Raw genomic sequence first — 13,384 nt, forward strand, 5'->3', positions numbered from 1 at the left:
GATAGGCCTCTGACTCCCTGGCAACCAGAGGGGGGACGGCACAATGAGATATGTGCCTCCCGTCCTTGCCCTCTACTCCACTCGCCTGCCTGCGTCAGCTTGGGGCTGAGGACTTCCTGGAGGCAGTGCTGCTTCCTGAGAGCTTACCTAGCAGCTCGGCAGAAGAGCCTCGAACTTTTCCTAGGAATAGGCCATGGTCAAGGCACTGAAGAGAGAAAGGGGGGGGGGGGGCGCAAGTACGCACGCACGCACACACGCACGCTCTTACTTTCACGCGGGTGTCGAGGTAGCCGAAAAAGAGAAATGTTAGGGTTCATGAGATACTTGAGACTTGCAGAACCTGAAAACAGTTTGTTGTCAGGACTAGGAACGGCCGGCGCTGATTGGCTGAGCGCCACCACTGCCGCGGCTTTGAGAACTGTGAGAGGGGACACACCCAGGACTGAGATCCTGCGGATTAGACGCTTCTCACCCCGTCCACGGAGGGGCAGTAGGAAACAATAGAGGTGCAGAGTTCCAGGCTTGGTGAAGGGCAAGACTTCCTAGTTTGACCCCTGAATCTGGATTAATAATAAATCCTTGGTCTTCTAGTCAACCATGGGATCTTCAGCCATGGAATCTTCAACAGGTCTAGTCAACCATGGGATCTTCAGCAGGTCTCCATTTTTCCAGGTCATTGTCCTCATTCAAAGAATAGGCCCTCTTGTAGGAACCCAAGCAGGTCATGGCCAAACAAAGACAGCGTGCTTTGGTATGCTTTGCCAGTCCAAAACAGTCTGCCAGGGTCTGGAATCACAGAATCTGTGAAGTGGAGTATTAATAATGTACATTTGAATGCCCATCAACTAACAAAGGGGTAAACTAAATGTAATCTATCCATACAATGGAATGTTGTTTACTCAAAGGAATGAAGTACAGTCAAACATCAGTTCTTGAACGATTGAGTTTCTTGAGCAAGTTGTTCATGGAAAAAACATTGCGGTTGCCTAACAAAACTTCAGGTCTCGATTCTCTACCCGACAACATGCTGATGCCTGTGAGATCAGTCATGAATCAGGTGACAAACAAAGGAGATTCCGTTCTTGAACAAGTCACATCTCGAACAGCTTTCTGGGACAAATTAAGTTTGAGAACTGAGGTTCCACTGTATGGATGCATGCTGCGAAGTAGATGAGCCTTGAAGACATTGTGTTAAGAAGCCACACACTATATGGCCACATATGCTATGATTCTATTTATAAGAAATGCCCAGCATAGGCAAATCTATAGACACAGAAAGCAGATTACTGGTTACCAGAGGCTGGGGCAAGGGTTGGGGAGGGGTGGTGTGGGGGGAAGGCACTGGGTTTGACTGCTAACAGGTAGAGGGTTTCTTTCTGGGGTGATGGAAACTTTCTGGAATTTAATGATGGTGGTTGCACAACATTGTGAATGTATTAAAACCCACTTAATTGTATATTTTAACATTAGTCATATGATGAATTTTATGTTGTGAATTTTGTCTAAATTAAAAACACTTCAGTGCTTTACATTATGTAAGGTATCACCTTTACTGAAATGCATTGTTTTTGTGCCTCCTCCACAACCTGAGGGAAATACTCAGATCATCCTTGGGGGCCACATTAGTGTTACACTCTTGTAAGGCTCCACTGAAGCACTTCCATGTATTAACTTAATAAGCATAGGCACCACTATCCCATTCTAAACAGATTAGGGAACAGGTACAGAGGGCAGGCAACCTCATTTGCAGCGAAGGGGAAAAACCAGGTCTGGCCCTGGCACTCCTAATGGAGAGTCAGGGGGATGGAATTTGACAGCAGGCCCTGCCACCGAGCGGCACTGATGCCCTAAGCTTGGTGAGCTTGCCCTACCTTCCAACCCCAGCTGTAGCCCATGGCTTCAGGTGCCTGTCTACTTTCTTAGCTGCAGTATTTGGGGCATCTTTTCTGCACACCTTAACTATTATGTATGTTGTCGTCTCTCCCCGTGAAGGTCTCTACGGAGCCTTTTCATCTTTGTATCCCTCCCCAGCACAGAGCTTTGCACTTAGTGAATGTTACTTTGACGTTTATTAAATTAAAATGTGGGAAAAAATTATGAAGTGGATGTTTGCCTTTGGGGGTGTGTTATCCTGTTCTCTGGTCAAAATCCATTCCTCTCTAAAAACAAACTTGCTCACTAAAATGGAAACAACCAACTGGCCCTGCAGCACACTGCATTCTGATTCTATTCACACACCACCTTACAACAGAGGTAGTTTCCTTAACTTTTTTATTTTTCACCTGTTCAATACATTTAATGTACAAATTACACCTTAAAATGGCGACTGGTTACTAAGACTTGCTACCAGGATTACTTTGGTCTGGCGAGTTCTTCCTAAGGCAATTGTTTCAGTGTTTGAGCTATAACATTATAAAATGTGTGTTAAAAATGACATAAAACTTTAAAGGTCTTGTCCTCCAGCTGGAAGATGAGAGATGGGTAAATGCTCGAGTTTTCACAAAGGGCTCGAGGTAACATGCACGAGCTAGAAGCTGGCACTGTGATCTGGAGCAGATACTTGCATCAGGTTATCAAATGGACGCTGGGGTCAAATCTCCAATTCCTGAAAGTCCACACATGATGACGAAAGAATCTTATTTTTCTTCGAGGTGTTAGCTTTAAATAAACATATTTTAAAAACTAACTGCCCAATACCTACTGTGCTACCTTTTTATATGTTTGGCTGCAAACTCTTTGATTACTTCTTCATAAAACAATTGTATAACATCATTTTTATAGGAAGAGTACAGAAAGTCTAATCTTTCCTCAAGCAAGGTTGACAGAAATTTGCTTTGTATCATTGATAGCTTGAAGGTTTTTTTTCAACTTCAAATCAAATTTCATTATTGGAAAAGTCATATACATTTTTAGGACTGCTGTGAAATCACAATTTATTTTTTTAAAAAACCTCAAAACATGTTATAGCACATTCTGTAGCAAAGCTCTACCACTGGCACGCATGTTACGAAAACATAATTAGTTTCTAGTTGGGCTGATTAAAATCTATACACTTGGGAAGGTGGTTGGCTGAATGAAGCTCTGAAGAATCAAAGGGATGTATAAAAAACCAGTTTGAAAACTTCACAGAATTTTAAGATAGACTCAATTTTTCGTGATTTTCCCAAAGCCAGTCATGATATTTATTTAACTTATGGTCTTCAGGGTGCACCTGGAAGAAATGAGGAGACAGAGGCCTTATGTACGTTAGTCAGAAATGCATTTTAAAAATTTGCTTTTTAAAGATATAGTAGAACATACATCATGAAAATGTACATGGAAATTATAACCTCACAAATGTTTAAAGTTATACCTTGAAGTAATTCTTTACACTTTATAAAGTACTTTTCAATTTACTACCTGTCTTCTCCAGAATCTGGGGCGTGGAGTAGTGGTAACATGAACAAGCATCGACGCGCCCTTTCCTCTGTTAGACCTGAGAGTTCAATGGGTTGCTCGGGTCACAATAAATGGTGAAGCAGGGATGGGCTGGGCCAGACCTCTACTAGCTAAATGCTTAGGGTGGTCACAGATGGAGAGGACAGTGTAGCAGGCTACCTGGCAGTGCCTACCAGCCAGGACATCACCCAGATGCCTGTGTACTAGGCAAACTCAACAGAATGGGCAGCTGAAGTACGACCCAGACCCGGTTACCACAAAAATGGTCTGAGACTGCTAGAAGAAACCCCAGTGGCATTCCAAGCTCTAACACTGCTGCTTTCCTGTGGTGTACTCTTGAAGATGAGTATGATTGTGACAGAAACAAAACCACATCAGGCTTAGACATATTACATGAATGGAATGAAAGGAACAGGGCCATGTGACAAACTTTTGCACGTCAGTCAGGGGCCACACCAAGGAGTCTTTACGTATGAACTTTGTGCCCGTGGATCCTCTTCCTGTCGCAAATAACTGCATGCCACCTACTGCCCCTCAAGTTTGGAACAAAAGTGTTTGTGACTGTAACAGCAAATGTGTCCAAGGAATAGTTTCAGCCATAACAGTGGACTTATTTTTGTCTCAGAGATAATATGTGCTGGAGATGATCTGGCTGCAAGTGGACCTCACCTGCTTCCACTCATTGACGCAAAAAATTCGGTAGGAGTCGTTGCCGTATTTGCCAATCCCATGAAGCTCAATCGGATACCTCCACTGCTTCGTCAGATACTCATCTGAGAATATAACAGCTCACGTATTAGGCCAGCCTCTAGGAAGATACTGCCCCCCAATGTGTGGTGATGGGGGGCTAGATGGGAAAACAGAAAGGGACAGGAAAGAATCTCTCTTAACAACCCCAGTTGTGACTGCTCTTTCTTCTGAGAGCCTGAAGCACTGTTCTGTCTGAACATCTCACCTGCCACTTACTGACCATTATCATTCTAACTCAAAGGTATTGACTGAGGGCTTTCTGCTCCATTGACTTCTTCCTCTAATTATGCCCACATGGCTGGACCCAGTGCTGGGCAAAGGTTTATTGCCTAGATGGATGGGAGACTGTGGTTTGGGGCAAGTGGACTGCTTTTAAATGCCTTTGGTGCTTGAGCTGAATGACTATTAATGTAGCATCCATGGACATAAAAGTTTAAGTTGTGGCTTTCTTAAATAGACAGTTTATGTTTTCCCTTTGGGAATATGGGAAAGTACCTGAGAACTTGACAATGGTTTTTGCTCGAAGTTCGTAGAGACCAAGAGGTTTAAGAAGTTCTGACACATCTCTCCAGTCTGCGGTTCTTGCTACCTCAGCCGAAGGATACTTCTCCAGAAACTCCCAAAGCACGGGGATTGCCATTTTACCTGGGATGCAAAAATAACTATGTGATCACAAGCCTCCACACGGGCTAATTTAAGTTCAGGTACTTCTTCAACTACAAATCTCATATAGAGCTTTTTTTCTTTTAAAAGATTTTACTCATTTATTTTTAGAGAGGGGAAGAAGGGAGAGAAACATCAATGCGGGGTTGCCTCTCATGCATCCCCAACTGGAGACATGGCCCACAACCTAGGTATGTGCCCTGACTGGGAAGCGAACTGGTGACCCTTTGGTTTGCAGGCCAGTACTCAATCCACTGAGCCACACCAGCCAGGCCCTTTTTTTTTTCTTTCTTTTAAAAACACTAATGAGAATTACCTAAATCAACAACCAGTTTCAGGGCAAAAGACCAACACCAGTAACCTATTAGGTTAATAGTCCAGATTATGCTTAAACCTGGCCCTACATAAAACAGGGGTGGCCAAATGTAGGTTTACAGTTATGAGCATGCAAAACAGTTTATTCCTGTATTATTATTTTTGTCTTATTTATTTATATTGCAACTGTAAAGCTATGTTTGCTCACCCCTGTATTAGTTTTAAAACAATCATATTATCAGATAACTAGGATGAAAGCAGGTGGCAACGACGTTAAAGAAAGTAGTCAGTAAAAAAGAAATGCTCTTATGCACAACTAAGGGATGCTATGTAACTGACTTTCATTGATAACCAAAATCAATTTGGAAGTAGAACACAAACAAAAATCTGCTCTTTAGTGCTACAAAGGCTAGTCTAACTTACTCATGGGTGACAAGGTTAAGTGCTGGAAGAGGAAGGTCACATAGACTCAAAACCAAACTTGAACACTGGCTTCCCAATCAATTCAGTGCTCTCTGTCATCACACAATTTTTGCTAAGGCACTGGTTAAAACAATCCACAAACCTGAGGTCCGATTGAGAAATATAGTTGCTATGAGGAGCTTCCATGGGTCGTGAAAAAGCGTTTCTTGGACAAGATTAAAAGGTGACCGAGGAGGTGTCCACTTCTTAAAGGCTTTGCGTCGTGGGGGGCTAAGAACTGAACAAACACAATGAATCAGAGTTGCACATCTGAAATAGGTTTACAATCTGATTTTCTGATTGGAAAAGGGATACCTTCTTTGTTATACTTGCTGGAAAAATATAGGCTTGTTTTCCTTTTCTCTACTTGTGTCCGTGGGATAGTGTCTTCTGAAAAGGAAGAGAGAACACTTTAGAGAATCTATGGTTTAGCCTAAAGAAATATTCAGGGATGCAAATAATAATGATAATAATAATAATAATAATAGTAAAAAACTACTATTGTAAAGCTTTAAGAATGTGCAGGTACTTTCCTAAAATTAACCAATTTAATCCTACTAATGACCTATGAGCTAAGGCACTATTTTATCTCTACAGATAGGGAAATTGAAGCACAGAGAAGCTGAGCAACCTGGCCAAGGCTAAGTAAGCATTATAGCTGAAGTTCAAATCCAGGCAGTGTGGGTCCTGATTTCAGACCTTTAACCACTGTTATACTAGTTCTTTCTTATTTTTAAAATTTTATTGTTGTTCTATTACAGTTACCCCAATTTTCCCCACTTGCTCTCCTCTGCCCCACCCATCCTCACTCCCACAGTCAATTCCCATCCTGCTGTCCACATCCATGGGTCCTTTATACGTGTTCTTTGCACACTAGTTCTTTATGACCCACGTTCAGAGTTCACAGTATTATAAAATTGGAAACAATATGGAATATTTAAAATTATGACACATTTGTACAATGCTGTCATTAAAATATTTTTGAGACTGTATCATAAAGACTTTCTCACTTCCAGGTGAAAAAAAGCAATATTCTACATTTGACCCCAATTTAATTTTAAAATGGAAAAATAATATATATATTTACAGAGATTATAATAAAATGAGTCAAAATGGTATAGTGGTTGTTTCCGATGTTCTTTTCTTCTTTAATTTTCTCTATTTGCCAAAATTTCTGCAGTGAACATTTTTACCCTTGCCACAAAAAGGGGGGAGGGGGGTGGTGGCAGGGAGGAATAGATAAAATAGAACCTTCTGAAAATCCTAAGATTTTGACCTCAGAACACCTGAGACAATTATCTACTGGGAAGCTCAGTTACTTTGCCAGAGACCATCTGATCAGCATTATCAGGCTTCCCAAGTTTCAAAAACCATCATATTTAATACCCTCTTTAGCCGTACCCTTTACATTTGAATGTCAGTTAATAATACCTTGTATTTACATACCATGAAGCCATCTTTTTCACTTCTCATTTTACTTTACAATACTCTTGATAAAATACACAGCACCGGTGAAGGGTATTACCTCCACTTGTACAGATGAAGAGACCAAGCCCTAGAAATTAAACAACTGTCTAAAAATGACAGTGGCACTGACTGGAGACTGGGACAAGTATCCCGGTCTCCAGAGGAGTTGAGTGGCGGTTTCGCCATTCTACAATCGTTTACATAGGCAAAGCCTAGGAGAAAGTAAAAAAGTTAGAACAGAGGAAACTGTGCTTACTAGCTACTTTATCATTTTTTCTGTGGGTTCCTATTAATAGTTACTAAAGAGCCGCCTTTATTACTGAGCGACTGGCCAATTTCTACTTAAGCCAATGGGAAAGTCTTTACTATTTCATTGAATATCTATTAACCTAAGGGTTCTTCACCTAATGTTGAGAAACAGACTTTATGTATAGGATACTTTCATTGTGAGTACAAAAGAGTGTTTCTAAAATGTAATTTGCCCATTGTACTAGCAATAAATCTACATAAACCCGAAGGCTTTAAGAAGCTCAAAGTTTTTAAAGAACAGCCTTGAAGAATTCTTATGCAGGTCCTAGGTATATATGGCCACCTTCTGTTAAAGGTGGAGAAATCCCAGGTACAGCAAAGACATAAAATCATGAGTGCGCCTGAAAACAGGAGTAAAGTCTAATCCCTTACTCCATCCACTTGTCCACGTTGTCTCCTCATAAGATTTAAGTAAAATTACTATTGTTTTTTTAAAGGAGTTATTCATTGTATCATAATGGCATGATGAATAACTAATACCAGGCTGCTCAAAAGATCTCCTTTTTCTCTCTTATTCATTGAGGTATTATAAAGGTGAAAGTACTCAGCTCTATACTCTGTATTAAGAGCATATTACAAATAATAGATGCACTATGCGAGTACAGTTTTGAATTATTTAGATCTCTAAAGTAGCAGAGAAACATTACATTATAGATGATAAAAATGACTATGATATATGTAAAATTAAACTGGAAGCCACACATCAGTAATAAGTAACAGCAGTAGTGCAAAGAGAAAACACTGACTACTCTCAACCAGTTTATGTACAAAAGGGTCTTCCCCAAACCTTTCCCAAGTGAAGCATTTTCTTTTCCCTCAGGTTGTAAGATTATTACAAAGAAGATAGAAAGAAGGGAAAGCACTGTTGAGGAGAGTCCCAGCTGCTGCACCAGGGAGAGAAGGTGGCAGCCATTAACGACATGACGTTCCTCTGCTAGGAGCGTCAGGGCAGGAGCCAGCTGGTTCCCTCTGCCATAGGAAGGGGTTTGAAGGTGGATCAGACAAAGTACTAGGATCACTTGGCAGAATGTATCTGCTATTTCTTTGTTCTACTCCCATATCTTAACTAGTTATAAGCATAAAATACATCATCAGGAGCATAAACTTCTCATCACATGTTTAATAGCACTTTAATGCACTGAATACCTTGACATATTTTCACAGAAGTAGAGTCTTTCTCAGTCTGTGAGCAGTTGTTGTCCATTTCAGAGCTACATTTTAAATTGTCCGTATGCAAATGTTCCTTCCTTTCCCCAACTTCGACTTTTGTTATTTCCTCAGATTCTAAAAAGGTATCCTCACACTTCTTGTTGGGTTCGGCTTCTTCGGTTGAATTGATTTTGTTCATGATGCCAGAAGTTATCTGTTCATAACTCAAATTTGATCCTGAACTCAGTGATTTTTCTTTCTTAAGCCTCTTTTTATTTGTCACACTGAGGAGCTTGTTGCTTGCTCTGGCATGAGAAATGCAGGAAGTTCTATCAAGCTGACGTTCTTGCACAGCAGGTTCACTTTCAGCATCTGCCTTATACACATATTCTCTTTCTCTATTACTTTGAACAGAATCTGGAAGACTCTTCTGGCACCTCATTTTAGTTTTCTTAGTTTGAGTTTCTTTCAGAGTAGTCATCTTCCCTTTGGATTTTCTAGCCTTTCTGGAGTCAACATCATTAACACCCTCACCTCCTTTCAAAGGCAAATGCATAGAAGTAAAGTTAGGCAGTTCTTTGCTACCTTGCATTTCCAAACTGCCACTTGGCAGGGAAAACACATTGTTTTTGCACCTGCTTCTTGTCCTGAGGTTCCACTTTGAAACGCTACTTCCGTTTTGCAGTTGTGACGTCAGAGCTGCCATGCTGCGATCTTTGTATCTTGAGCTGGTGCCCCTTTTAGAAAGTACAGTAAAATCAAAATCTTCTGGCTTAAGAGAAGTCTCTTCATTTTTATGAAGATAATTAGCAAGTGAACTTTTGGATCTGAACTTCAGTCCTTGTGGGCTAGAAAATAATTTTAAAGAAAACTTACTGACAGTAAACAAAGGGACTTTTAAAAAGAATCGGACCATGTTTCAGATTTTTAATTAATAATTTCCAAATGTTGCCATGGATATTTGTCATTTAAAATAAAAAGTGATAAAATGGTATTTTTATAATAGTTTCCTCTTTGAGAAGGAATATGATACTATAAAATATTTTACAAATATAACTTACATGCAACCTTACCATTAATCATTCAAGGAGAAAATGTGTGTAATGTCCCTAAATCACTTGATGAAATCAACCAGCAATATTAAATAAAATCCATAATGGTTTTTTTAGTAAAAACAAAAAAGTCAGGATACCTGCTATACTTCCCACTATCTGCTTAGACAAAATGATATGGCAGCACTATTTTTACCACCTTGCATGCTCACCTGATAAAATATACATCATATCTTCCTGCTGTTTTCCCAGATAACCTCTGCTTCACAACTCTTTCCCATCCGTGTGGGACAGACTTATGGCATTCTGTCATTTCAGGACCATCAAACTGAGCAGAGGCAGTGGGTTCTTGTAGCAGGGCATTACACTCACTGCTGCTTTTTATCAGCATTTGTTTTTCATTTTCTACTCTTTGTGATCCCAGAACCTTTTCCTTGCTGAAAAAAGCAAAGTACAAGTGATTATTAGCTCATTTAAAACTGATTTTCCTCTGCTTATTCAATTTCAATCCTTAACAGAGAAGAAACCACATGAACTATCTGGATTATGGAAGAGATTAAAATCAGTATGGACCAATCTCATGCTATGGAAATATCTTCCTGCCCTTCAACAAGGGCTAAAAAAGGGTTGGAAATCTCCTTACACAATGAAAAACTCAAGCTATTTGCTAAACACTTTTTAAAAATTAATCATTCCATAGGGCTATAATAAAAACTTCTGGTGACACTGGGATATCTTTAAAAAATATGAACCAGTCCCAGTTAGTAGGAGCATCATCCCATATACCAAAGACTGTGGGTTAGATCCCTGGTTAGGGGTGCATAGGAGAGACAATTCGTTGATGTTTCTCTTTCTCACTGAAGTTTCTTGCCTCTCTCTCCCTTCCTGTCTCTAAAATCAATAAATATATCCTTGGGTGAGGATTTTAAAAAAATGAACCAAATGCTGGGCTCTTAACCTGGGGTCAACAGACCTGTTTAAAGGAATCAGTGAGGTACCCTCCTCTTCCCCAAATAAGAAAATAAGTTATATATATTGGGTTGGCCAAAAAGTCCATATGGTTTTGTCTATAAAAGACACATTTTAAAAAATTTTCACCAATAACTTTATTGATTTGGATATTCTAACTGTGGCAGCTATCTTCTGTGTGGTATAACACCAATTGTTCTCAATGTCTTGATTTGATCACTGTCAACTTCAACTCGTCTACCTGGCAGTGGAACACCATCCAGCTGAGAAAATCTCCAGCATGAAACTTCGAAAACCAGTTTTGACATGTGCAATCAATCACAGCACCTTCTCCGTATACTGCACAAATCTATTTTTGCATTTCAGTTATGTTTTTACCTTTCTTGAAATAATAAGGTATAATATGTCAAAAATGTTGCTTATTTTCTTTCATCTTCAATATTAAAATGGCTACACAAGAATTCACCAATTTTAATATATTTTTTAAAAATGCACACTGTTGTGACAGCTGTCACTATACAATCTGATAGAATTGTTTTGAATGAAGTAAACACAACTAAAGCCATCTTATGGAAAAAAACCCAACAAACATTTTGGCCAATCCAATAAAATATGTATGTATTTTTCTGGGGAAGAGTATTACTACTTTCATCAGATGTTGTAACCCTCCAAAAGGTAATTTCTGACACAGAATTTTCAAATATCCTTCATTCTTGATCCTCATGAAACCTTGTGAGGTAGGTTGAATAAAACCTCTTCTTGATAAAACTGATAGGAAGATTAAGTTACTTGCAGAGCTGATATCAGAACCCAGGTCTATTAAATCTTGGTCTAATACTTCTCCCCCTGTACTATTATTGAAAAACTTTAGTAGAGTGTATCCTGATCACACATTTTAAAAGTTGACTGGGTCTATAAAAATGTCTAACCCAACTTCTTTTCTACGAATAGGGAAACTAAGCAAGAGCTAGTGATTAAAATTAGAATTGAGATCTTCTGACATAGTTTGGGGTTATATACTTTTGGAGAGCTTGGTGGATCTTGAGAAATTATATAGTTCACGATTTTATAGATAAGGAAACTGAAACCTGGTGGAAAGAGTACAAACTTTCAAGTCAACGTATTGGGTTCAAATCCCAGGTCTGCCATTTACTAGCTGGGAGGTTAAGACCAAGTTACTTAACCTCCCAGTCGCCTTTCCTCATCTGTAAAAAGGAGGTAATACCGTTTAAGGTAGTTCTCAGGATTACATATCATAGAAAAGTGGGTAACCCATCTTAGCTCCTTCTGTTACTTCTCATAGGACAGAGGCACTGCTGGCTGCTTAATTTTACATTTCCTCCAAGCTCTCTTCCTAGGATCCTCCAACCCAAGTAGGCCTCTCCTTGTACCACCTCCTTGCTCCTCCAAGTTCCTCTGTCATTTTGGATAAGAAAGGAGCACTTAGGGCTGACCCCACTCTAATACTACTGACCTCAAGCCTTAACGCCTAGTCAGTAGCCCTTAGGCCTTAAGATCTCTGTCGACCATAGGTTAGAAAGGCCCACCCACCGCAATCGCCTCACTCCCATTTTACAGGTGGTGAACCTGAGGCCCGAAAAGGGACAATAACTTGCCAGAAGTCACACGGCGGGTCTGGCGCTAGATTCTCATTGGACGTGATGGAGGGGGCAGCTCCACCGTCCCCCAGGCTCGGATTCTCCATTTCAGCCGTGCCCCTTTCAGCCGAAAGCGGGTTCTGGCTGCATCAATAGGCCGAAACGGTGCGACGCTCTGGGTGTAAAGCAGATTAATATGGGAAAACGTCGTAGGCTCAGAGGGCTAGGCTGAAACCAAAAGCTGAAGGAAGTAGAAACATTTCACACTCTATAGCCTTTTTCTGGCCCGCCCACTCTTCCACAGCTCTTTCCACGGCTCAGCCAATCAACTCCTTTGTTGAGGAAGACGCACCGCCCCCTACTCATCCAGGCCAATCGTGAGCGTCCCTGTTGCCCAGAAGCCTATGAAGCTCCAGTTCCATCTTGCTCTTTTTCGAGCCCTCATTTTTAGACATGCGCACTCGTAACTCTCAGCCGCGCGCGCGCACAGCTCACTGCGCATGTGCGTTGCCAGGGGTAGCGCAGGTAGCCAAAGTGGCTCGCGGTGAGGGCCTTGTTGCTGAGGCGGGGAGGAGGGGCCCGAGGTGTGAGGGAAGCCGCGATGAGGGCCGTGTTGACATGGAGAGATAAAGTGGAGCAGTGGTGAGGAGCGGGGCAGTCCGGGAGGAGCGGGAGGCTGAGCCCGGCTTGGGTGGCGGGAGCGGCTGCCTGATCTCTTGTGGTTGCCGGGGCAACGGGCCTGAGGCCTAGCGGGACTTAGCCGACTTGTGTGGTCGCACTCTCACTCACCCCCTTGCAGATGGAGAAACTGAGGCCCTGAGAGGGGACAAAGGGATGTACAACGCGTGAGGTCGTGGCCTTGTCGAGGTGGTTTTACAGATAGTCACATTCTGGTCTTGTCGCTGCCTTACATTCCACCCTAGGCTCCTTGTACATCCACGATGTTTCTCCAACTTAACAATTTCTGCCACATCCACATATGACTCATACTCTCATATACTTGCCATTTTTCTCTAAATCGTCTCACTCATTTTCGCCTAAATATGCTTTTATTTTATATTTTACGATTTTACAAGGAAACTTTATTGCTGCACGATTAAAAATCAAAAATTCACTCGCTATAAGGTAACTATAAAACTTAAACCAAGGAGAAACAAAATTGTTAGTTTAGTTGTAGCTAGATAAGGTTGTTACGGAGCCTGGAAGCCTGAG

The 13,384-nt window shown here is 41.0% G+C and overlaps 2 protein-coding genes across 5 annotated transcripts in view; one reads left to right on the plus strand and one right to left on the minus strand.

Annotated features, from left to right (window-relative positions):
• Positions 1 to 2,254: 2,254 nt before the first annotated feature.
• On the minus strand, positions 2,255 to 12,491 carry MBD4 (methyl-CpG binding domain 4, DNA glycosylase). Of its 3 annotated transcripts, none has more exons than XM_037050992.1 (8): positions 12,191 to 12,491; positions 9,818 to 10,042; positions 8,551 to 9,401; positions 5,944 to 6,018; positions 5,732 to 5,866; positions 4,684 to 4,833; positions 4,108 to 4,211; positions 2,255 to 3,211 (listed from the first exon to the last, which is right to left on the minus strand). In XM_037050992.1, the coding sequence occupies exons 1-8, from the start codon at positions 12,277 to 12,279 to the stop codon at positions 3,134 to 3,136; spliced, it is 1,707 nt and encodes a 568-aa protein (XP_036906887.1). In that variant the 5' UTR covers positions 12,280 to 12,491; the 3' UTR covers positions 2,255 to 3,133. The 3 variants fall into 3 exon arrangements, with proteins under 3 accessions (XP_036906887.1, XP_036906901.1, XP_036906894.1); XM_037050999.1 differs by lacking the exon at positions 2,255 to 3,211 and adding an exon at positions 3,314 to 3,999; XM_037051006.1 differs by lacking the exon at positions 8,551 to 9,401.
• Positions 12,492 to 12,662: 171 nt separating this feature from the next.
• Positions 12,663 to 13,384, plus strand: part of IFT122 (intraflagellar transport 122) — a 70,855-nt gene continuing 70,133 nt past the window's right edge. Inside the window, exon 1 of one of the 2 annotated variants that reach the window (XM_037051019.1) lies at positions 12,663 to 12,814. In XM_037051019.1, coding sequence (XP_036906914.1) covers positions 12,774 to 12,814 — 41 coding nt within the window. In that variant the 5' untranslated portion in view covers positions 12,663 to 12,773. The remainder of the gene's footprint in view (positions 12,815 to 13,384) is intronic. The other variant, XM_037051026.1, reaches the window with a different exon arrangement.

The sequence above is a fragment of the Sturnira hondurensis genome, unplaced genomic scaffold (genome assembly GCF_014824575.4).
Source record: "Sturnira hondurensis isolate 20B ecotype Veracruz unplaced genomic scaffold, ASM1482457v3 Scaffold0000867, whole genome shotgun sequence".
In the NCBI taxonomy this organism is placed as follows: domain Eukaryota; kingdom Metazoa; phylum Chordata; class Mammalia; order Chiroptera; family Phyllostomidae; genus Sturnira; species Sturnira hondurensis.

Coding starts and splice junctions, on each gene's coding strand:
- MBD4 (XM_037050992.1), bottom strand. CDS start 12,279: ATGGAGAATCCGAGCCTGGGGGACGGTGGAGCTGCCCCCTCCATCACG. Junction 5,867..5,943: donor CAGCAAGTATAACAAAGAAG/GTATCCCTTTTC, acceptor GTGTTTGTTCAG/TTCTTAGCCCCCCACGACGC. Junction 3,212..4,107: donor GCGTCAATGAGTGGAAGCAG/GTGAGGTCCACT, acceptor CATTTCTTCCAG/GTGCACCCTGAAGACCATAA.